The 23,829-nt window shown below is 43.7% G+C and overlaps 1 protein-coding gene across 3 annotated transcripts in view; it reads left to right on the top strand.

Moving 5' to 3' along the window:
• PPP1R42 (protein phosphatase 1 regulatory subunit 42) overlaps positions 1-23,829 on the top strand; it is a 133,973-nt gene that overhangs the window by 9,473 nt on the left and 100,671 nt on the right. For 2 of the 3 annotated variants that reach the window (XM_030190165.1, XM_030190166.1), the window contains exons 2-3: positions 3,237-3,450; positions 12,728-12,894. In XM_030190165.1, the coding sequence (XP_030046025.1) occupies positions 3,319-3,450; positions 12,728-12,894 (299 nt within the window). In that variant the 5' untranslated portion in view covers positions 3,237-3,318. The remainder of the gene's footprint in view (positions 1-3,236; positions 3,451-12,727; positions 12,895-23,829) is intronic. The other variant, XM_030190167.1, reaches the window with a different exon arrangement.

Genomic DNA, 23,829 nt, shown 5'->3' with positions numbered 1-23,829 from the left:
TCTCAGAGCCAAGAGCAGCAGCGAGCATATTCCCAGCAGCGGGGAGGCAAGGAGCCCCAACACAGGTCTGTCCATCCAAAAAAATCCACGCTTTTGTGCTTGCAAAAAAAAAAAAAAGGGCTACATCTACTGCTTTAGCTGCGTGTATGAGAGCTGTCTGTAGCATGCGCAGAGCAGCCACACATAGCGATTGACTGTTCTGCGCATGCTCAGCTCACCAACTGGCTTGCCCCATATCGCATGCAAATGAGCTGGGTTGCAAAAGCTATGAGCAGCTCATTTGCTTGCGATTCTCTTTGTGAATCCCTCTGTGTTTCTAAATTGGTAAATTTTTACTGATTTGGAAATGCAGACGGATTCTTAACGGCATCTGGCTCTGGGTCCTCTATCCTGCTATGGATGGCATTTGCAGATTGCCCACTTGGTCTTCTGTCCTTCCCTTGCTTAGGCATTGCAGGCTTGATGTGGCAGCGCTAGGCATTCCAGGCTTCACGTGGCAGCACATGTAGTCACTGCCTGTGGAGCATCGCTCTGATCTGCTGAGGTTATAGTGCCCCACCCCACTTGAGGACTGCTTTGGTACATCCCACAAGTCACTGGATTGATCAGTGGGGTGCTATAGAAGGTAAAATTAGTCTTTACCTGATAATTTTTTTTCATTAGTCCCAACAGATCAATCCAGAGGCCTGTCCTTTGTTGTTCTTGGTTGAATGTTTTCTTCTAGTTGCTTCAGTTTCATCAGGTTCCTTCATTTGATTTTAGCTACAACCAACAAAAAGAAAAAAAAAAATCAAAACATAAAAGAAACCTGTTGTTTCCCTCCTGTAGAAGCGATTGAGGAGCCTACTTGGGCTTTATGCAGGCAGAAGAGGGCTTACTGATGGATTTCCTCTTCCTTCTTCCACTGCTTTCGTATCGACAATACTGAGGTTAAGGTGGCTGCACATGACCATATATACCGTGTTTCACCGAAAATAGGACATCCCCCGAAAATAAGACCTAGTAGAGGTCTTGCTGCAATTGTAAAATATAAGGCCTCCCCCAAAAGTAAGACCTAGCAAAGTTTTTTTCTTTTAAAGCAGGGCCGCCGAGAGCCGGACAAGGTCGCCCCCCCACCCGAGGTCGCCGGGCCCCCCCTCCACCCGCCCTCCGTCGCTCCCGGAAGTTGGAACTAACCTTAAATGCCTCCTTTCACCAAGTTTGCACTCGCAGCAGCAGGGCAAGCCACTCCTTCCTTCCGTGTCCCGCCCTCGCCTGACGTAACGTAACGTCTGCGAGGGCGGGCACGGAAGGAATGGCCTGCCCTGCTGCTGCTTGCTGCGAGTGCGAACTTGGTGAAAGGAGGCGTTTAAGGTTAGTTCCAACTTCCGGGAGTGACGGAGGGCGGGTGGAGGGAGGGCCCGGCGACCTCGGGTGGGGGGAGGGGCGACTCCGATGTTTCCCTGAAAAATAAGACATCCCTTGAAAATAAGACCTAGCGTGTCTTGGGGAGCAAAAATTAATATAAGACAGTGTCTTATTTTCGGGGAAACATGGTAGTAAACCTCTCTATCTCCACCTGCTGTCAGAGGGACATAACCCATAAGTCTCTGGGTTGATCTGTTGAGACTAATGGAAAAAAATGATCAGGTAAGGACTAATTTTACCTTCCTATAGGAAAAAGGTAGAGGTAGTTCCCTGTATGAAAGTTGTGAGTGACTTATGGGATCCACTACTTGTATAACAGTTTCTTGGTAAAATATTAATGAGATGGTTTGCTACGTCTTGCAAGGTTCCGCGTTAGGAGTTACGGATCAAGAAAGGGATCTGGGTGTCGTCGTCGATGATACGCTGAAACCTTCTGCTCAGTGTGCTGCTGCGGCTAGGAAAGCAAATAGAATGTTGGGTGTTATTAGGAAGGGTATGGAGTCCAGGTGTGCGGATGTTATAATGCCGTTGTATCGCTCCATGGTGCGACCGCACCTGGAGTATTGTGTTCAGTACTGGTCTCCGTATCTCAAAAAAGATATAGTAGAATTGGAAAAGGTACAGCGAAGGGCGACGAAAATGATAGTGGGGATGGGACGACTTTCCTATGAAGAGAGGCTGAGAAGGCTAGGGCTTTTCAGCTTGGAGAAGAGACGGCTGAGGGGAGATATGATAGAAGTGTATAAAATAATGAGTGGAATGGATCGGGTGGATGTGAAGCGACTGTTCACGCTATCCAAAAATACTAGGACTAGAGGGCATGAGTTGAAGCTACAGTGTGGTACATTTAAAACGAATCGGAGAAAATTTTTCTTCACCCAACGTGTAATTAGACTCTGGAATTCGTTGCCGGAGAACGTGGTATGGGCGGTTAGCTTGACGGAGTTTAAAAAGGGGTTAGATAGATTCCTAAAGGACAAGTCCATAGACCGCTATTAAATGGACTTGGAAAAATTCCGCATTTTTAGGTATAACTTGTCTGGAATGTTTTTACGTTTGGGGAGCGTGCCAGGTGCCCTTGACCTGGATTGGCCACTGTCGGTGACAGGATGCTGGGCTAGATGGACCTTTGGTCTTTCCCAGTATGGCACTACTTATGTACTTATGTACTTATGTACTATCTTCCCCAGACATCTTAACCCCTCACCCACGTCACGGCCAGGTACTCATTTACCAAGCAAAAGTGGGTGGTTGGCTGAGTTTGCCAGAGACCAGCTACCTGACAAATCCCAGTGTGGGATCTGAACTCAGGTTGTTGGCACAGAAGGCAAGCAACCTACCGATTACACCAGGAAACTTTGTTCTAAGACTTTTAAGAAGTTGTATGCTCACATATCTACAGTACTTGAAATGTACCCTGACAGAGAGTGTACATCTACTTTTATGTGAACTGTATGTAGGTATTCCCAGTTAATGCAGCTGAAAATAACTGGTTACTGCTGACCTACAAACCAGCTATTTTGAGGGCTTTCCAGGGACAGAGTTATCACTTAGCTTGGTAAATGCCAATATTCAGCACTTAAGCAGACAGGTTAACCACATAAATGGGACCACATAAAAGGCAGTCCTGTTTTTATGTGGTAACCCATAGCCGTCTCCGCAAACCATATAGGGCTGCCATTGAATATCTATGAATAATGCGGGAGGCGGTCAGCAAAATGCTGAGCACCACCGGTTGAATACCGATATCCATATGTAGTTCAAAAGTCTTACAAAGAAATGCTATTAATGTAACATATTAGTCATTTTGCAATGTTTTGTTAAAACAGCTTTAAAGAATCAATAATGAGAGGATTTGTAACACCACCCTGGAATAAGTTTGGCTGAAAATACCTGGTTTGTGAATGAAATATGGTTCGGCTCACTGTGGATCTAATTGCTAGAAGCAAGAATCGCATCAAGAGTCGTAGGGAAGAGCCTTTGGTACAGTGCTTGAAGAAAATAACACACCTGAACTTTTCAAATAGAAACATCGATGATATTGTAAGTGACTGACTCCTGTATCATAGCAGAGAAAATTATGTCTTCCTTCCTGTTTTATTTATTGCGTAAGATTTTCAGGCTGGAGAATGGAGTTCACAGAATCACTCTAGAACGGGGATTGGCATACCTTTTGGCCTCTGTGTCTCATTGAGACATGATATGTTTCTAGGGCCATGGGAGTGCCCCCCCCCCCAACAGGAGTTCAATGAGGAAAGGAATGGTGGCCAAAAAAATATAGAGGTATCATGGGACTGATTTACATAGCTTCACTTAAAGATAAACCATGTAACCAAGCATGAAATATAGATGAATTGAAAATATGAAAATGAGAGAGATGAAATAAAGTCTAAGTTATCAAGGCAAGAATAAGAGGTAGTGGGATGCAATATTCTGGAACAAATTGTGCAGCTAATGAATGTGCGACTGTTTTATATAGTTTATGCTGAAAGCATAGAAATAGATCTTGGAGGTTTCTATGCGCATTAAGAACGTAGGGGTCCTTTTACTAAGCTGTATTAGGCACTAACCCACATCAGGTGGAGATAGAGAACATAGAAGTAAGCTGAAGCATATAACCCTAGCCAGGTAATTCTCAGCCCTTTAGTATTTTCTATCTCCAGCAGTTGATAGATACTAGTCTACCCTTTCAGGGGTATCTGAAACCTTAGTAAGTTCTCTGCTTTCCTTGTCCTTTAGATTCATGTCTATGCTTTTTAGAACTCTTCCTTCTCCGGTGTTACAATGGATTTCTATCTTAGAAGGCATGTTGCTAGAATTTTCTCACTTTCATGTTGTGTATGTGTATATATTTCTCTGAGGACAAGCAGGCTTCTATCTTCTCACAAGTGGGTGATGCCAATCTGCATTGCCCGGTCCAGCATTTTGCCAAAGCTAAAAAAAAAAAAAAAAAAGCTTTGTGTAGGTCAAGCACGAGTGCCTTCCTGCCCATCACAGGAACACAGTCTCCTCAGTTCTCTTTTTTCCGCGTGAGGAGAAAGTGAGGTTTTTTTTGTCCTTTCATTTGGCCGTTTTTTTGAGAGCTGTTTAGTGCCTTCTGGCTATTTTTCTGTCTTCTCTTGTGGCTCCTTTACTTGGGCCTCTTTCAAACATGTCCTTTTATTTTCCTTAGTTTTATTTTGCCCAGGTTTAAATTTTCTTATTTTTCTGTCGTCATCGGGCCGTTTTTAGGCCCTGACTTCGGCTGGGTCTTTCCCTTTCTATTTTCCATGCCTTGCCCCTTTTTCAGGCACCATTGGCAATGTTTTTCCATCCTTGTCCCAGTGGCTTCAAGCACTGTACCCAGTGCAATCAGACTATCTCGGGAAAGGACACCCATTTCTGGTGTCTTCAGTTTCCAGGGGCCGAACATAGCCCTGCTACCTGTGTTCTCTGTCTTTGTATGAAGAAGAGGACCCAGGTTTCCTGACTCAATGAGAGAGGATTTTTGGAGCCGGTATTGGTAAGCATGGCTGCTTCTAGACCTTTAGATACTGGGAGCAGTGAGGCGTCGAGTGGTTCTCCGCCTGGCTTGAGGCCTTCTGCTGTGCAGGCCCCCCCGGGACCATCCATCATCGGACCTGACCCCAAGGCTTCGTGAGGATTCGACGTTGTCCTTGTAGGCACTGAGGAGCCTTGGTGACACGCTTCGGGCGAAGGCCAAGAAGCATCGTCATTGGTCACCCTCGTCACATGGTGCTGGGAGCTCCAGGGCATTGAAGGATTCGGTACCCGAGAAGTGTCAGCGCCGAGAGGATCGTTTCCCCTCTATACAGGAGGTGCCACAGGTATGTATTGGTACTGGGGGTGCTTGCGCCCACCCTACCTCCCATTGCCGCCCCCGTCTGGCCCTCAACTCTCTTTTTAGCTTTGGCAAAATGCCAGACTGGGCGTAGCGGATCGGCCTCACCCATTTGTGAGAATATGAAGCCTGCTAGTATCTTTGCTATATACAATTGTGGCTACATTGACTTTATCTATCTATCTGTCTATATATATATATATATATATATATATATATATATATATATACATACATACATACATCATCAGTCATTTGCCCAAACCCTCATTTGGTATGTGATGTTTTTCATGCCATATGTATTATATGTCAAATGATGTTTGCACTTTGAGCAGTCTATGCAACACTTTTCTTAATACATAGGGATGGAATCTTGACTGTGGGATCATGTTTCACACAATTCATATTTGTGTTTCACTTGTCTTTTTAGTACGTGTGTCAGTCACATACATGCACTATAATTTGCACAGGAGTGGGTTCTCTTTATACACATCTTCATGTAGACATTCTTGCACAATACTTTTCAGTAGAAGCGCTTTTTAGTAGAATTGCCCTTCCACTTTTATGTCAGTTTTGCACTTGCACATTTCACATTCCTTGCATCAGTGTCTTGTCGTTCGTTACTCTCTTTTAGAAACATTTGTTTGTTTAGGAACAGTTGTTCTGATATTTCATATGTTCACATTCAGATTTTTCTCCTTTTTTGTATATTTGTTGTTAAGTTTATAAAGACTTCTGATGAAGGCATAGGCCGAAACACAGACCATGTTGAGTCCATTTTTAGATGAAGCCTATTGTTTTCTTCTAATGCGTTGTCTTAAAGGAAAATGCTGGCATACAGTGGTGGAAATAAGTATTTGATCCCTTGCTGATTTTGTAAGTTTGCCCACTGACAAAGACATGAGCAGCCCATAATTGAAGGGTAGGTTATTGGTAACAGTGAGAGATAGCACATCACAAATTAAATCCGGAAAATCACATTGTGGAAAGTATATGAATTTATTTGCATTCTGCAGAGGGAAATAAGTATTTGATCCCCCACCAACCAGTAAGAGATCTGGCCCCTACAGACCAGGTAGATGCTCCAAATCAACTCGTTACCTGCATGACAGACAGCTGTCGGCAATGGTCACCTGTATGAAAGACACCTGTCCACAGACTCAGTGAATCAGTCAGACTCTAACCTCTACAAAATGGCCAAGAGCAAGGAGCTGTCTAAGGATGTCAGGGACAAGATCATACACCTGCACAAGGCTGGAATGGGCTACAAAACCATCAGTAAGATGCTGGGCGAGAAGGAGACAACTGTTGGTGCCATAGTAAGAAAATGGAAGAAGTACAAAATGACTGTCAATCGACAAAGATCTGGGGCTCCACGCAAAATCTCACCTCGTGGGGTATCCTTGATCATGAGGAAGGTTAGAAATCAGCCTACAACTACAAGGGGGGAACTTGTCAATGATCTCAAGGCAGCTGGGACCACTGTCACCACGAAAACCATTGGTAACACATTACGACATAACGGATTGCAATCCTGCAGTGCCCGCAAGGTCCCCCTGCTCCGGAAGGCACATGTGACGGCCCGTCTGAAGTTTGCCAGTGAACACCTGGATGATGCCGAGAGTGATTGGGAGAAGGTGCTGTGGTCAGATGAGACAAAAATTGAGCTCTTTGGCATGAACTCAACTCGCCGTGTTTGGAGGAAGAGAAATGCTGCCTATGACCCAAAGAACACCGTCCCCACTGTCAAGCATGGAGGTGGAAATGTTATGTTTTGGGGGTGTTTCTCTGCTAAGGGCACAGGACTACTTCACCGCATCAATGGGAGAATGGATGGGGCCATGTACCGTACAATTCTGAGTGACAACCTCCTTCCCTCCGCCAGGGCCTTAAAAATGGGTCGTGGCTGGGTCTTCCAGCACGACAATGACCCAAAACATACAGCCAAGGCAGCAAAGGAGTGGCTCAGGAAGAAGCACATTAGGGTCATGGAGTGGCCTAGCCAGTCACCAGACCTTAATCCCATTGAAAACTTATGGAGGGAGCTGAAGCTGCGAGTTGCCAAGCGACAGCCCAGAACTCTTAATGATTTAGAGATGATCTGCAAAGAGGAGTGGACCAAAATTCCTCCTGACATGTGTGCAAACCTCATCATCAACTACAGAAGACGTCTGACCGCTGTGCTTGCCAACAAGGGTTTTGCCACCAAGTATTAGGTCTTGTTTGCCAGAGGGATTAAATACTTATTTCCCTCTGCAGAATGCAAATAAATTCATATACTTTCCACAATGTGATTTTCCGGATTTAATTTGTGATGTGCTATCTCTCACTGTTACCAATAACCTACCCTTCAATTATGGGCTGCTCATGTCTTTGTCAGTGGGCAAACTTACAAAATCAGCAAGGGATCAAATACTTATTTCCACCACTGTATATATGAATAAAGGATTTGCATTTTTATCCTGACTTATTGCTTTGGTCATTCCCATGCCCCTTTTTTTCATTTTCACCCATTAATGGGACTGTTTTTTTTTTTCTATCTTAGTAAACCATTTTCTAAAATTGGAATTTTTTTCACCTTCGATGGGTAAAATAATTCTTACACCACGTATAAAATCTCCCTCTTTAGACCCCAGCTTGTCATCAAATTATAGTCCAATTGCTAATATCCCACTGTTCACAAAACATTTAGAATCTATAGAGGCTTATTTTCGAAAGAGAAAAACGCCCAAATTCCGACCTAAATCGGGAGATGGACGTCTTTCTCTTGTGGGTGCCCAAATCGGTATAATTGAAAGCCGATTTTGGGCGTTTCCAACTGCACTCCGTCGCGGGAACGCATAAAGTTGATGGGGGCGTGTCGGAGGCGTGGTGAAGGCGAGACTGAGGCGTGGTTATCGGCTGAGCAGAGATGTGCGTGGATCCCAGTCTAGCTGTGTGCTTCTCCCTCTGGAGCCTGCTATTGGTAAAAGATCCACAGTTTAGGCTTTAAGGGCACTCCAGCAGTAAAACCATCATTGGAGCTTGCAGGACAAGTGTGTCGGGTTCTCAAGGCAGGACTGGAATACGTGAGCCCTTGGGCCACTGCTGAGGAGCGGCAGCGGCAGGCAAGACCACCCTGGAACTGGATACACAGAAGAGCAGGACTGGAACTCTGGACTGGAGTAGTACTGAGGCAGGCAACTAGAACAGGCAGAACAGGAACAACTTCACCTGCGCTTGACCACCATTCCTCCGGAGTTGAGCTCCGGAGTGCGGGTGGCCGGCAGGCAGCGGATAATAGAATAAACCAGGAGCTAACAGAGTCTTAGGGCTGAAGCTTCAGGCTCCGAACACAGACAGAGGGAACCTGGCTGAAGCTTCAGACTCCAAACACAGAGCAAGGCAATAGAAGGACTAATAGTCCACAGACACAAAGCAGAAGGGCAGAGCCCACACAGAAGGACAAGCAGTCCTCAGACACAATTAGCAGATGGGCAAGAGCCCCAGAGAAAGGCTAAGTAGCAGCGCAGCAGTGCACTCACTAACCTGACGACCTTTTGGCATAACACAATGCAAAGGCCCTGAATGCAAGCACAGCACTTCCTTATGAAGGCTCTCCCTGATGATGTCACCTACTGCAGGACAGGAGCAGGGAACACACTCACACCAAGGAGAGGCTTGGAACACATAGGAAGAACAGGCAGGAGCCATCTTGGAAGCTGGCACAGAACAAGCGGGAGCCATCGTAGATGCTGGCTCCTCAGAGAGGCATAGCCCACACAGGTGAGGTCTAGTGAAGCAATCAGCACACAGAGACAAGACTAACAAAGAAACAGACATAAGCCAGCATAGATGCTGAACCCCAGAAATAAGGTAAGTCTGAGGGTGGTCACAACCACGACGTGACAAAGTGAGATGGGTCAGAGGAGATAGCATTCAAACTGTTTATAGAGAGCCCCTTTGCTAGGCTAATCAAGATTGATATGTGGCTGCAGGGTGATCTCCAGGGTCCTTCATGGCAGGGAGCTGGAGGTCCTAGGCTCCTTCAATCTCCCTGGAATGGCTGTGGGAAGGACTGAATGTTTTTTTCTCCAGGGAAGTCTTGGTATTCTTCAGTTTTCAGAGACCCTCCATCCACATGTTGCGAGGGTTGCATGGCAGCGTCACCAGTCAGATTCCTACAATTACAGGGGATGCAGGCCTTCTTAGGCTTTCTTTCTGAAATTACTGATTAATAGCATTGGCTCTGTAGTAATGGGAATCATTGGAGGAGTTTCAGTAGAGATTGAGTAATGGAACCATAGCCTAATTAAAAAAGTAAGAGAAACCTCCTGGTTGTCCACATTCAGTATGATCTTCAGGTCTGCTTGAGCCCTTCCTAGCCCCAATCTCAATCCCTGCAGGGAAGAAACCTCAGAATACCCTTGTTAGTGTTTGGGATGCTGGAGCACTTCTCTTCAGAGGCTAGTGTTGGAGGAGATAACCAGTTCATTGCACAGGAATGGGTTGTCTCCTCAGCAGGGAATAGTGCTTTAGTGGTATGTTAAGTGAAAAAAAGCTGGTAGTCCTGTTTCTAAGACTTGATCTCTGAGTAATGCTCAGAAGGTCTATTAGAGACAGTAATTTGAGGGAAGTGATTCCTGGATGGTCATGCCCTTTCCCCATCCCCATATGCCCCCTGATACTTCAAATCACTGGGGATAATATAGGGGGTTTGGCCTAGTGGTTGGAGGGTAGGCACTGGGGGTCATGTTAGGCTGGGAAGAGCTATAGGGGGTTCCTGCGTCTACCAGGTTGTGGGAGGGGGTTCCTGTGCAGAATAGCAGGTTCATTCTCTGGTAGGTGACTACACTGTCCAGGATTTCCTTCCATGGGTTATCTCTGGATATTTCTATATTTGTGGTCTTGAACTACTCTGTCAGCTTCTGGCTCACGTCCGTTGGACTATTCATGGTCCCAGTCATCTGTCTGTCAATTCAGAGGATTGGCTGTTTTGGACTGGGTATGTTCAGGAGAGTTCTGCAGTAACTCTAGTTTGGTGGTTGTGGACCTTTTAAACTGGCCTGTCTATTCCTTGGAGAGCCTTCTGGTTTCCTAAAAAAAAAGCTAGTCTTGTGGTCTTAGACATCAGGGGCTCAAGACCTCATTTCCAGTGACTAGATCTGCCATTTCCATGTCCTCCCTTGGAATGGTCCTTTTGTCAGATTTTAGGTTCCAGGACAGGGGACCTGTATGTTGTAGCTTGGGCTCAGACATATATGGGTCTCCCCTAGTTTGCACTTCTTTCAGGGTAAGGGAAATGTCAGAGTGGCTCGGTTGTAAGATATGGCATTGTTTCGATTACTGGCAATTGTATTTTTTTCTGTCAAAGGTTCTGGTGGTTCTGTGTGGATGAATAGATGTTGTATTTGTCTATGACTGGGATTTGTCTTATACCTTGAGGCTGTGAAGTCTGTCTCTGCAGCATCCTCTACCTAGACCGGCCAAGGAGCAGGAGGCTGGTTTGAGAATCTAATGATAATAATACTTACCATTTTATACTACTACTAGATGTACAATGGTGATAAGTATTCAAGTATAAATATTTATCTGAATCAATGCTGTCCAACTAGACTCTCAGCTTGACATTTGGACATTTCTAATTGATATGGAATGACTTGTTCGGGTCGATACTCAAAGGGATTTAACCAGCCAGGAGCGATTCCTGGCTGGTTAAATCGCCTGTTTGTGGATAACCGCTAATTTTCAGCTGTACTTAACAGGTTAATGTCGAACTGCAAACTGGCTATTTTGGGGGCATTCTGAGGGGCAGAGTCAGCACTTAGTCAGTTAAGTGCCAGTATTCAGCACTGAACCAGCCAGGTTAACTGAATAAATGGGACCGCATAAAAGTCTGTCCTATCTTTATTCGGTAACCCATAGCTGGTTAAGTGCTGAGTATCGGAGTTAACTGATTATCAGGTGAATTTTCGAAAGAGAAGGGCGCCCAGTTTCCGACACAAATCGGGAGATGGGCGTCCTTCTCTCAGGGTCGCCCAAATCGGCATAATCGAAAGCCGATTTTGTGCGCCCTCAACTGCTTTCCGTCGCGGGAATGACCAAAGTTCCCGGGGGTGTGTCGGAGGCATAGCGAAGGCGGGACTGGGGCGTGCTTAACAGATGGGCATCCACGGTCGATAATGGAAAAAAGAAAGGGCGTCCCTGACGAGCATTTGGCCGACTTTACTTGGTCCATTTTTTTTTTCATGACCAAGCCTCGAAAAGGTACCCGAACTGACCAGGTGACCACCGGAGGGAATCGGGGATGACCTCCCCTTACTCCCCCAGTGGTCACCAACCCCCTCCCACCCAAAAACAATTTTTTTTTTAAACATTTTTTTGTCAGCCTCTATGCCAGCCTCAAATGTCATACCCAGCTCCATCACAGCAGTATGCAGGTCCCTGGAGCAGTTTTTAGTGGGTGCAGTGCACTTCAGGCAGGCAGACCCAGGCCCACCCCCCTACCTCTTACATTTGTGGTGGTAAATGTTGAGCCCTCCAAACCCCACCAAAACCCACTGTACCCACATGTAGGTGCCCCCCTTCACCGATAAGGGCTATGGCAGTGGTGTGCAGTTGTGGGTAGTGGGTTTTGGGGGCTCAGCACACAAGGGAAGGGAGCTATGGACTTGGGAGCAATTTGTGAAGTCCACTGCAGTGCCCCCTAGGGTGCCCGGTTGGTGTCCTGGCATGTGACGGGGACCAGTGCACTATGAATGCTGGTTCCTCCCACAACCAAATGCCTTGGATTTGGTCGTTTTTGAGATGGGCGTCCTCAGTTTCCATTATCGGCGAAAACCGAGGTCGCCCAACTCGGTTGGCGATCTCAACATTTAGGTCGACCATCTCTAAGGTCGACCTGAATGTTGAGATTTGGGCGTCCTTGACCATATTATCGAAATGAAAGATAGACGCCCATCTTGTTTCGATAATATGGGTTGCTCCGCCCCTTTGCCAGGACGTCCTCGGAGATGGGTGCCCTTACAGATGGTCGTCCCCGTTCGAAAATGCCCCTCCACATGTTAGCTATTTCCTCAAAACTGGATATTGCCAAAGCTCAGATAGGGACTGGCATTGAATATCCAGGAATAACACCGGCTGTGGTCAGCAAAACACTGAGTGCCATAGGCTGAATATCGACCTTGTTATTTTTAACCTTGTGGAGGTTTTTATTAAAGACACATTTTTTCATTGGGTTCTCTTTGTTTTTTCTCCACTATTTTGTTTGTGTTGGGATTTCTTAGGTTTTTGTTCTTCTTTTGTTTGTTTTCTTTGTCTTATAAATCTAATACAACAAACTGCAAGCTCACAGATAAGAGGACCTAGATGTATACAGTGCCAGCTAAAAGTTTCTTTTGTAGTATATAATATCTGTGTTTTCTCCCTTGTTGTATTTGACTTCTTTTGCTGCATCTCAGTTTCAGAAATTATGTCATGTTCTCTTATTTTTTCTATCAGGATGACATCTCCTTGTGCAAAAACCTGATTGTCCTATATTTGTATGACAACAGTATTACTCAAATCCGCAACCTGCAGTTTGCTTCAAACCTAACACATTTGTATCTACAGAACAATTTAATTTCCTGTATAGAGAATCTCACAGCGCTGAAAAAGCTTGAAAAATTGTAAGTGAAAATGACGATTTTTTTTACTTCAGAGATTAAACAAAATGTTGTAAATTTGGGACATTTATCATGAGGAGTAGCAATAGAAGGCAAAATAAAATTAATGTCTCAATGACAGTGAAGAGAAAATGTTACTGATAGACTCCTCCCACTCAATACTAGAGATATTCAAGACACCTGCACTTTTTAGTGTCAGAAAAATGAGTACTAATTTTCAGGGGCGTGGCCAGACAACTGATTTTGGGTGGGCCTAGGGAAGAAGTGGGTGGGCACCAATTGTTCTCCCCCCCCTCAACCACCACCCAAAAAATATCTCAGCTGGTGGGAAAACGCTTCTTTTCACCTTGGCAGTCTGAACATATGCAGGTGCCGGTATCATGGAGAGTAGCATTTTCGTTGCCATCTGGAGGAAGTCTTCAGCTGGCCGAGCTTGGGATCCCACAGCTACCACTAAACGTGTGCTACTGTTGGGTGGGCCTGAGCCCTAAGTGGGTGGGCCTCGGCCCACCCAGGCCCACCTGTGGCTATGCCACTGCTAATTTTCAGTAGCAGGGCCAACCCAGCCACTAGGTAGACTAGGCATGTGCCTAGGGCTGCAGCATTTGAAGATGACAGGAGAACAGCATCACCTCTCCTCTCCCCTTCTCTACCCCCAGGTGTCCAGCATTCTCCTTTCCAATTCTTGAATCCCATTCACCATCTTCCCTTCCCTGTCCCCCATCCTGTGTCTAGCATCTTGTTCCCCTTTTGCTACCCCCACCACTTCTGCCTTACCTCTTGCTGGTATGGCACTTTAAAACCAAACCTGCACTGCTGCTGCTTCTCACGTTGCCCTCCCCCTACAATAGGAACTTGTGTTGGAGAGGGGGTGGGATGTGGTAGTGTTTAAATACAGGCTTGGGTTTAAAGGCCATGTACCAGTGCTGAGTCTACTTGCAACTTGGGTCCCGGAAGAGAAAGGGCAGAGAAGAAAGAGGAGGTGCTGGACACTGGATGGGGGGTATTTGCATATAAGTGGAGAATTTTATCCACTTGGTGGTCTTTTACTCCCCTTAATTTGATTATAAGGTTTACCTGATGATTATTTTTGTCCTGTATTACCTTACTTTTATATGGTGAAAAATGCTGAGGGACAGTCCTATTTTTTTAAATTGACTAGTATATCAGTATTCTCTCCTTTAAGAAGTATACAGCAGTTTCTCTTCAGTTTTTGATTTAATTTACCCCAATATTACCTGGATAAAGATCACATCAGGAAATGCTAGGGAGGTAAAGTTCCTAGATGAAATAAATGACTGCTTCATGAGCTGGTTCAGGAACTAACGAGGGGGAGCTGTTTTAGATTTGATCCTTAGTGGAATGTAAGACTTGGTGCGAGAGTAATGGTTTTGGGGCTGCTTTGCATTATTGATCTTAACATGATCAAATTTATGATAATAACCGGAGTAAAGACACTAAGGGAATCTACTGCAACAGCATTTAACTTTTGAAAGGGCAACTATGATAAAATGAGGAAAATGGTTAAAAAAAAAAAAACAACTAAAAGGAGCAATTGCAAAGGTTAAGAGTTTAAATGAGGCATGGACATTTAAAAATACCATCTTGGAAGAACAGACCCGTTTTATTCAACATATCATAAAATGTGGTAAGAAGGCAAAACTACAGCTGGCATGATTAAAAGGTGAGGTGAAAGAAGCCATTAGAGCCAAAACAACATCTTTCAAAAAAAAAATGGAAACAACATCTGAATGAAGAAAATAGGAAGCGGCATAAGCAGTGGCAAGTTAGATGCAAGTTATTGATAAAGAAGGCTAAAAAAGAATTTGAGCAGAAGCTTGCTACAGAGGCAAAAACTCATAGTAAAACTTTTTCAGGTACATTAGAAGCAGAAAGCTTGTGCAGGAGTCAATTGAACCATTAGATCATCAGGGAGTTAAAGGAGCACTCAGGGAGGACAAGGCCATAGAGACTAAGGGAGGAGGGAAGTTATCAGTGTAGGCTATCATTAAGACAAGACTATTTTACTGATAACCCATTGTGGTCATGTGAGTGACCAGAAAAGACTCCTCTTAAAATACAGACTGTGGGTAGTGAAAAAGGTCAGAAAGAAAACTTTATTTCTGTACAAAGGGAAAATAAACAGGCTTGTTTCTTCATAAGTTCTGCACTCTCAGTAAAGTCTCTCAAATGCAATCCTTTGTTGCTATCAGGTTCCACACTTCATTATATACTGTTTTCCCTCATGAAACAAGGCCCCAATTGCTTGTTCCAGACACAGCTCTCACAGATTGAACATTCACCTCTCAGAGTCTCTTAATGTAGGTTCTAAGGAACTCCTCCTACCTTACTGGAATTTCTTCTTCACACTAACTCAGGGTAGTAACATCCACTGAAGGCCACTCCATTTCTCCAGTCCTTCCTCAAGTACTACAGCCAACAGGACACGCTGGAAGGATCTTTGCTTTCAGGGCCTTCCTTTCCACCCTGGGTAGCCTCTTGCTTCGGGACATTCCTGAACTGTTCTGGCTCAGGGAATTTAACCGCCTCCTTGCCTCAGTATCGCCCCTCTGACATGACAGGTTTAGCGCCACCACTGCAACCTCAGTGAAGGAGTATTCTTAGGGATACCTGTTGCTATGCCACTCACTCCCTCAAACCCAGGTTATTAGTAACTAGGTCTCATTGGGACCTGTGCTAAATTAACTCATCATTGATGATTTATTTATTAGTTGAAAAATGGTATACTCTGTTATTGTTACACTCCTACCTTGCTACTCCTGGCGGCGGCAATCTTGAGAGGTTCATCTGAGGGGCAGCCATCTTGAGAGGTCCATCTGAGGGGCAGCCATCTTGAGAAGTCATCTGTATCTCTTCCTGAGAGGCAGCCATCTTGGGAAGCTTCCTTATGGGCGTGCCCAAAGAGATTCATCACCTGGCAGCTTTGGCAGGGATCCTTTGATGGGAGGCCTATTTAAGAGCAGAACACTGTCATCATCTTGCTTCGGCTTCAACTTTGGTGGAGTTCGTGGTGTTTCCAGTTTTCCTGTGTCTTGGTGAACTTGACCATTGCCTGAATCCTGATTATCTCTGTGTTTGCTGCCTGCCTTGACCATTGCCTGAATCCTGATTATCTCCATGTTCACTGCCTGCCTTGACCGCTGCCTGAATCCTAACCATCGCTTTGCTTGCTGCCTGTCTCGACCTCGGACTGACTTCTGACCGTGCTGTTGGCGTACCTCTATTTCCGGCTGGTATTTGGAAGTCCTGTCGACCCTGGGACCTGGGGGCTCAGCCCCTAGGGGAAGGGGTCGCTCTTGTAAAGTCTCAGTATTGTTCGGCCACCTTGCGGGGCTCAGGTCCGAGTTGCCTCATCTGTGCTTCGCTGGGCACAGGAGCTCACAAGCTACAATCCCTTAACAGTTATCTAGTTCTTTGTAAAAAGTTGCACCCCTGACTAATAAAATGTTGATGATCGAATAAGGCTCCATGGTTTAACAATGAAGTTAGGATTGTGAAACAACAGTTGAGAAGGATTGAATGAGAACGGAGGAAATATCCATCTAGGATTACTCAAGTTGAATACCTTGACAAGTTAGCTGAATGTAGGATTTTGACAGTCAAATGTGATTTTCATGACAGGCATCCTCTAGTTCCAGTGAGTTGTTTTCAATAGTAAGGAGGTGAACTCAAGATGAGAGTAGCACAAAGCTAAGATCAACTAATATTTCAAGTGATGATTTTGCCACTGGTTTCTCTGATAAAGTAAATAGAATCGTAAATCAGTTTGATTTAAAGAAAATACTGATTGAACTTACTATCCCTCTAGTGGATAATAAGTGATGGTTTACTTGTACAGAGATTCCTTATGTCTTGCTGAAGCACGTTTTCTAAAGTAAATGATAATGTTTACAATAAAGATATCTGCCATCCTTCTGTGATCAAGGTCTTGAAAGATGTAATTACGCTATTGTTTAGTCAAATTGTTAACAGGAGCTTTAAATAAAGCAATGTTCCTAAAGTATTTAAGGAACCTATGGTTAAATCCAAGAAGGTTTAATAGACAGGAGATGAAGTGACGTCAAAACACTGAAACCAATTAGGTCAGTCTGCGTTTTCCCTTCCCCGCGTAGCTGTCATATACTCAAAACAAAGCAAGCATCTACGTTGTCATTCTTTATTGTTGCCAGCATTTTTATTTAATCTCACTTATATTTTCAAACATGCCAGAGGAAGTATAAAAACGGGATAACTTTTCATAGGTAGAGTAATAATTTGTTATAAATCTTAATCAGTGGTCAGTTGGAGGAGCTGGTTACAGGGACACCCTAGCATGTGTTATATTTGTGCAGAGTTTTTTTTTTTCTCCTGGTAATGGGCCAGTAAACCAGGCATCATGTTATGAGAATCAGGTGCTTAACATTCAGAGTTTCTGTCTATTTATTTGTTTATGACATTCATATCCCACACTTAACATGTATTAGGTTGAAACCCGGGAGCATTTGAAAGCTTTTATTAACCTGTGCCTAGATGGTTTGTGGGAACTTGCTCCTTCTGTTTTGAAGAATGCAATGGTATATTATAAAAATGCACTTAATATTATTTATTACTCTTATTTGCTACATATATAGCAGAAGTTAAGCAAGTCAACTTCATGCTTTGTGATATAATTTTTAATAGCATTTTTCTCAGTCATTACCCAAATACAAATAAATTATAATGTAAATTATATGACCGTGTCTGCCTCTTATGGTAGCTTTTGTTAATTAAAGCCATGTCAGAAAAATATTTGCAAGTGTGATTTTATTATGCAAAATACAAAATAGCAAGCAGCACAGTATTAGTTGACAAGAGATGGAATGGTGTTAAAAGACTGAAGCTGGTTTCCCCTAGCAGCCGCCGTCTTGGTACTTCTAAAACATACTATCAGCTGCTGCATCCATGTTGTCGTTGTTCATTGTTATTTTATCTCAGTTATAGTTAGAAACATTCAGCTTGTACACAGAGGAACACATATGGGAAGCTTTCAAATAAATAAAAAGCTGTTGCAGAGCACATGGCGTGGTGAAAGGCTTCCAGTAGGAAGGGGGTTCTGTGTGCAAGACAATGAGCAGAGTCATAAAGACAGAGGAAGACGGAAACTTGCTGGTCAATATTCAGTCTGCACTTAGGTTTTCACAAGCGTTTTAACTAAGCAGGAGCCTTTCCTGCCCTGTTAAATCGCTTGTATCCGGTGGTTGGAGTCTAATCCTGGGATAGACAAAGGCACCCGGCCCATGGGTTGCTGCTGTTACTGTCACTTTATGGCAGTGTTGAATGTGTAAAGTGGGTGCACCGTGAGACCCGTCCTTGTTTGTCATTGGGTTGCTTTGGTTTGTAGCATGACACATGTTCTTACTTACCAAAATAATATCCATGAGTGAGGTGTGCATATATCTACAGGTACATACTTTGACTGTTTCACGTTTTTTTGTAGTGTTCGTTGAATGTGGCTGAACCTTAAAATTGCTAAAACAATGTTCCAGTGGTTTCCTTTTGGCATCTGTAAGAGAAAAGTCTAAGGAGAAATGGGATGAGATGTTGCTTCAACAAGTTCTTTCTTGTGTCTCAGCTACCTCTTCTTAATCCCGTTCACTGTATATAGGTTGCAAACATTGCAGAGACATACTAGGTTTACAGATAGCAGACTCACAATTGAACTATCCAACTGGAACAACTTTAGACTTTTTGTACAGATGGACCACACAAAAGCGTTTGCTATTTTTTAAATGTAGAAATACCTTTATTGTCATCATAAGCAGAAATAAAGGCATATTGGGGTAAATTCCATAAGTTGCGCCTAAAAATCGGCACAGACAATAAAACATGCTTAGTGCGATGCTATAAAGAGTATGTGTCCTTTATAGAATCACGCTTAGCACTAAGCTGCAGCTAACTGTATGCAACTACAATTAGATCTGCTATAAGCAGGTTTAAATACAGGTTTAAATACAGGTTTAAATACAGGTTTAAATCATGCACTTAGGCATGATTCTCTACCAGTGTGCATAAAATCTGGCAACGTCCTCAGAAACGCCCCTAAACACGTCCCCAAATTGTTAGGAGCAATAGGACATAGGCTCATTCCATTATAGAATCAGATATGTGCGTAAATCCTAATTATTGCTGATAATTGGTTAATTGCCAATTATTGGTGCTGTTTGACTTGTTCGATTAATTCAATTAGTGCACACAGCTTTAGGCGCTTGTGACAGCAGTGTGTTTTAAACCTGTAAAATTGCCTTTATTAACTCTTGAAATGCATTTCTCTAGTTTGGCCAGCAGGTGATGCACATTTATATTAAAGCTGTTCTAGAAAAGTGCATGCCCGCTTTTAGTTTCACATAGTGAAGAAGTGAATCTACAGAACTGTGAGCAATATACTTTTAAAACTTGTTGACTAGACTCTGACTTGGAGTTTGAAATTACCCAGCAGTTGTTGCTGGTTGTTGCTTCTGTCTTAGCCTGGGAGAAAAGAGAGACAGATCTCTTTGCTGAAGTTCGGTGAATTATATGGCCTGATCTTCCCAGGTACTGCTTAGACGGTATGCAAATGTTTAGTTAGCATTATAATTGATCCATAATTCAGTTACCTGTTATTAGGAGTCTTTTACTAAGGCTCGCTCATGTTTTTAGCACGTGCTAAAAATAGGCGCTCGCTAAACATTACACACCGATGCATTCCTGTGGGCGTCTCTAACGTGTAGCATGTGCCCAATTTTAGCGTGCACCAAAAACGTGAGTGTGCCTTAGTAAAAGATCCCCAAAGTTTATTCACTTTTTTTTTTTTTTGTTCATTGTTCCAGTGTGACAATGAACCTGTTTAGTTTGTTGACTGTGCCTGTCTGGCCTGATAAAGAATCCTGGTGGTTTGTGTGTTGAGTCTGTGAGTGCTTTCTGGGAACAGTGGGACCACTGGGAGCATTGGAGCCGACTCTGTGGGTGCTTGAGCACCCCAAATATTGAGAAAATTCCTTGTATGTGTCCAGGGAGGGGTTATTTCCATTGGGTTTAGCACCCCCAATAATTTTGAAAAGCTGGCTCCTATGACTGGGAGTATGGCTCCAGTAACCTAGAAATCACTGAGGATAATTGGAGAGCGGGAGACTCAACCAGAAATGGTGGTGACCAAGTCGGTGGAAGGAGGGTGCTAGTGTAGAGCACAAGTGGCAGGTGCAGGCAGACCTAAGTTGTGCTGGAGATAACAAAGCAAGCTCTGGAGCACTGACAACATTTTGAATACTACCCTCCCCCCCCCCCCCCCTTCACAGACCCCTCATAAACTCCCCAAAACTCCCTCCGATCCTCTCCTAACAGAATGCAAAAGCTAGGAGGTTTAATAAAACAATATAAACCTCACAAGTTTGCTATTGTTAATATTGTTTGCTATTGTTTTGGACTAACCAGTATGGTGGCAAGCTCCGTCCACTGGCTTCAGCCCAGATAATGGGCCAGATAGACTCATGCCGTCTCCTGTGGGTATCCTCAAAATCCGAAGGGTCTAGATGTGCCCCCGAGGACTGGGTTGGGAATGGCTACAGTAAGGCAAAACTTATGTTCTTGTAGCTGCTAATGTATTTTGTTTATTTATTAAAAAAATATATATATATATATATATAATATCCCAGCAACCCACAGTCCAGAGGGTTTGAAATTGAGGAAAGCCCTAGGGATCTGATGGATTTCAGATAAAAATACTAAGGGATTGATATTCAAAGTGATTTAATTGGGCAGGAGGTTAGCAGGATTTTAAAAAGGTTGGGACTATCTTCTAAAAGAAAAGTCCATAAGCTATTATTAAGATATACTTGGGAAATCCACTTCTTATTTCTGGGATAAGCAACATAAATCTGTTTTACTCTTTTAAGATCTTGCCAGGTGCTTGGACCTGGATTGGCCACTGTTGAAAACAGTGTATTGGGCTTGATAGACCTTCTTTCTGTCCCAGTATGCCAATGTTTATGTTCTAGGAGAGGCTTCTGCCTGGTTAAATCACTTGTGTGGAGCTATGCACTGATACTCAGTGGAACTTAACTGGATAGCACTAACCGCCAAACTGATAGCTGACAATTTTGTGGGTGGTCTGGGGGTGGATCAGCATTTATATGGTTAAGTGTTGATATTATCATGTTACTACGTACGTTAACTGGACAAAGGACTTCAAGTACTGTAAAGGAGTGGAGGAATGACCTAGTGGTTAGAGCACTGGTCTTGACGTCTAGAGGTGCCTAGTTCAAATCCCACTGCCGCTCCTTGTGATCTTGGGCAAGCCATTTAACCCTCTATTGCCTCAGGTACAAGCTTAGATTGTGAGCTTTCCAGGGACAGGGAAATACACAGTATATCTGAATGTAACTCACCTTGAGCTACTACTGAAAAAGTGTGAGCAAATTCTAAATAAATAAATAAAACACAGTACTATCTTTACCTAGTTTCACATATACAGTTAAATGCTAGCTGCCCACACATTCCTGTATATTCAGTGCCGGTGCCATTGGCTAAAAATATGCTGACCACTGTTGGCTTGATATTTATCCCTAAGTTTCCAGAGTGTGTACTAGGGCACTGTACTTAAATGCAAGGCTAGTGAGCCAAAGATGGCCCTCGTGGACATGTATGGTGCCCTCCATTGACGCCACTTGGATACTTCCCCAATGCCCGCCAGACATCCTTGGGCCGCCAGATCCCCTTTTCCAGGTCTGCATTTCCAGCACTTTGCGGAAGAAGGAAATGTAAAAGACAGCATGGGAACATACAGACATGCTTAGTGTCTGTCTATTCTACCTCCTCCGTTGGGATTGGGAATGGCAGACGCTGAATGCAGGGACAGGCAGTAAGGTCTTATGCTGCCTTTTACTTTCACTTTGCAGTGGCAGCTGGCAGTGAGAAAAAGGGAAGTAAGGGCAATGCTGGACTGAGGGAAAGGGATAGATGGGTGGAGTGGGAGGAGTCAGGAAGAAAAGATGGACAAAAAAAGAAGAGGGAATGATGGAATTCAAGGGAAGAGATGGGGATTCTAAAAATGAAAGGGAAAAGAGAGGGAGAGATGTGGAAATAGGGGATAGGAGAGTGTGGAAATATTGCACATGGATGGAAGGGAAGAGGAGAGAGAGGAAGGAGATACACTTAGAAGGGAAGAGAGGACCAAGGAAGGAAATACACAGGGACAGGGAAGTGCTGCACATGGATGGAGAGGGAGGAGGTGTAGAACATAATAGCCATACTGGGTCAGAGCAATGGTCCATCTAGCCCAATATCCTGCTTCCAACATTGGCCAATCCAGGTCACAAGTACCTGGCAAAAACCCAATTAGTAGCAACATTCCATGCTACCAATCCTGGGGCAAGCAGTGGCTTCCCCCATGTGCATGGGTGGGAATTTTGAGAATTTATATCTGATGTCTTTATATATTGCATTGTATAAATAGTAACATAGTAGATGACAACAGATAAAGACCTGTACGGTCCACCCAGTCTGCCCAACAAGATAAACTCGTATGCGCTACTTTTTATTTATTTATTAAATTTTGAATTTTAACAAGAGTACACTTGTTGTTTGAAATACAGCCATATTTTTTTTTACACAAGATAAGAAAAAAATGTAAAGATTTATCTAATCATCAATTTCAATCCTTTTAACATAATTCTGCTTTCTTAGACCACTATTTCGTGGGGGGGGGGGGGGGGGGGCGATATGAATTAGAGAAGATTACAAATACAATTATTAAAAATAACTAGGCAGCGTACTACTCCCATATATTTTCTTAATGTCATTTCAGTTGTTTCAGATCTAGAAACGATTTTAGCTGGTCAGGAGAATGAAAGGTATATTTTATCTGTCCCAGTTTAACAATGCATTTACAAGGATAGGCTAAAAAGAATAACCCTCCTATTTCAGATGTTCTTGATTTCATTGCCAAAAAGGCTTTCCTTCATTGCTGGGTCGACTTGGTTAGATCTGAGTAAATCCACACTTTAGCTGCTCCAAAGCAAGTATTCAGATTTTTAAAAAAAAGTTTCATAATATTATTTAAATTCTGTTCGAATACTAATGAGACAATCAAGGTAGACCTTTCTGTTGTTTCATCTAAAGATTGTTCCAATATAGCTGAAATATTATTTAAATCCAAATTTGTATTTCCTGCACCTTCCATTTTTCCTTCCTCTCCTTTAGGATTAGAAGTATAATATGAGGAATAGCTTCAAGGGGTATTTTCAACACCTCATTTAGGTATCTCTTAAATAATTCAATCGGATTAATCCCAAGGAGTTTAGGAAAGTTCAGTAGGCGTAAGTTCAGGCGTCTATTAAAATTTTCGATCTGTTCAATTCTCCTACAAATGTCAGTATTATCTTTAACCACCGTTTGTTTAAATTCTTGTAAATGCTTTACATCCTTTTGCAGGTTTGAAACTTTTTCAGCTATTTCCTGCTTAACTGAGTCTACCATTGATTTTAACTCTTGAAACTTAGCATTAAATGCGTTGACTTCACCTGATATTTGCTGAAGAGTTGAGTCCATTTTATTCAGCTTCAGCCAGATCATTTCCAGACTTATCTCTTGCACTTTCTCCGAGGCTCCTGCCTCAGTTCTCGGCGTTCTCCGCAGCGGTGCCAGTCCCTCGCTGGAAGCCACACCCACAATACTTCCAGTAGGGTGTTGTTCTCCCTCTAGAGCCGCTGTCGACGCCGGGCACGGAGGTATCAACATTGATGGTGGAGAGAGGGATATTTAATCTCCCAGCAGGGTCTCCGCTTCCCCAGACAACCCCGCAATGGGATCCACATCCCTCACAGTCTGGGAGGCAGCCGCAAAGAAATGCTCGAGGCTCGGCTGAATTGGAGAGGAAGTCGAGGTAGGCGGGGGTACTAACCTCGTCAACCCCTTTAGTTTTTAGAA

This window comes from Microcaecilia unicolor, chromosome 1 (assembly GCF_901765095.1).
Source record: "Microcaecilia unicolor chromosome 1, aMicUni1.1, whole genome shotgun sequence".
Classification (NCBI taxonomy): domain Eukaryota; kingdom Metazoa; phylum Chordata; class Amphibia; order Gymnophiona; family Siphonopidae; genus Microcaecilia; species Microcaecilia unicolor.
The sequence above is the reverse complement of the archived record's forward strand: the minus strand, read 5'-3'. Positions and strand labels throughout refer to the sequence as shown.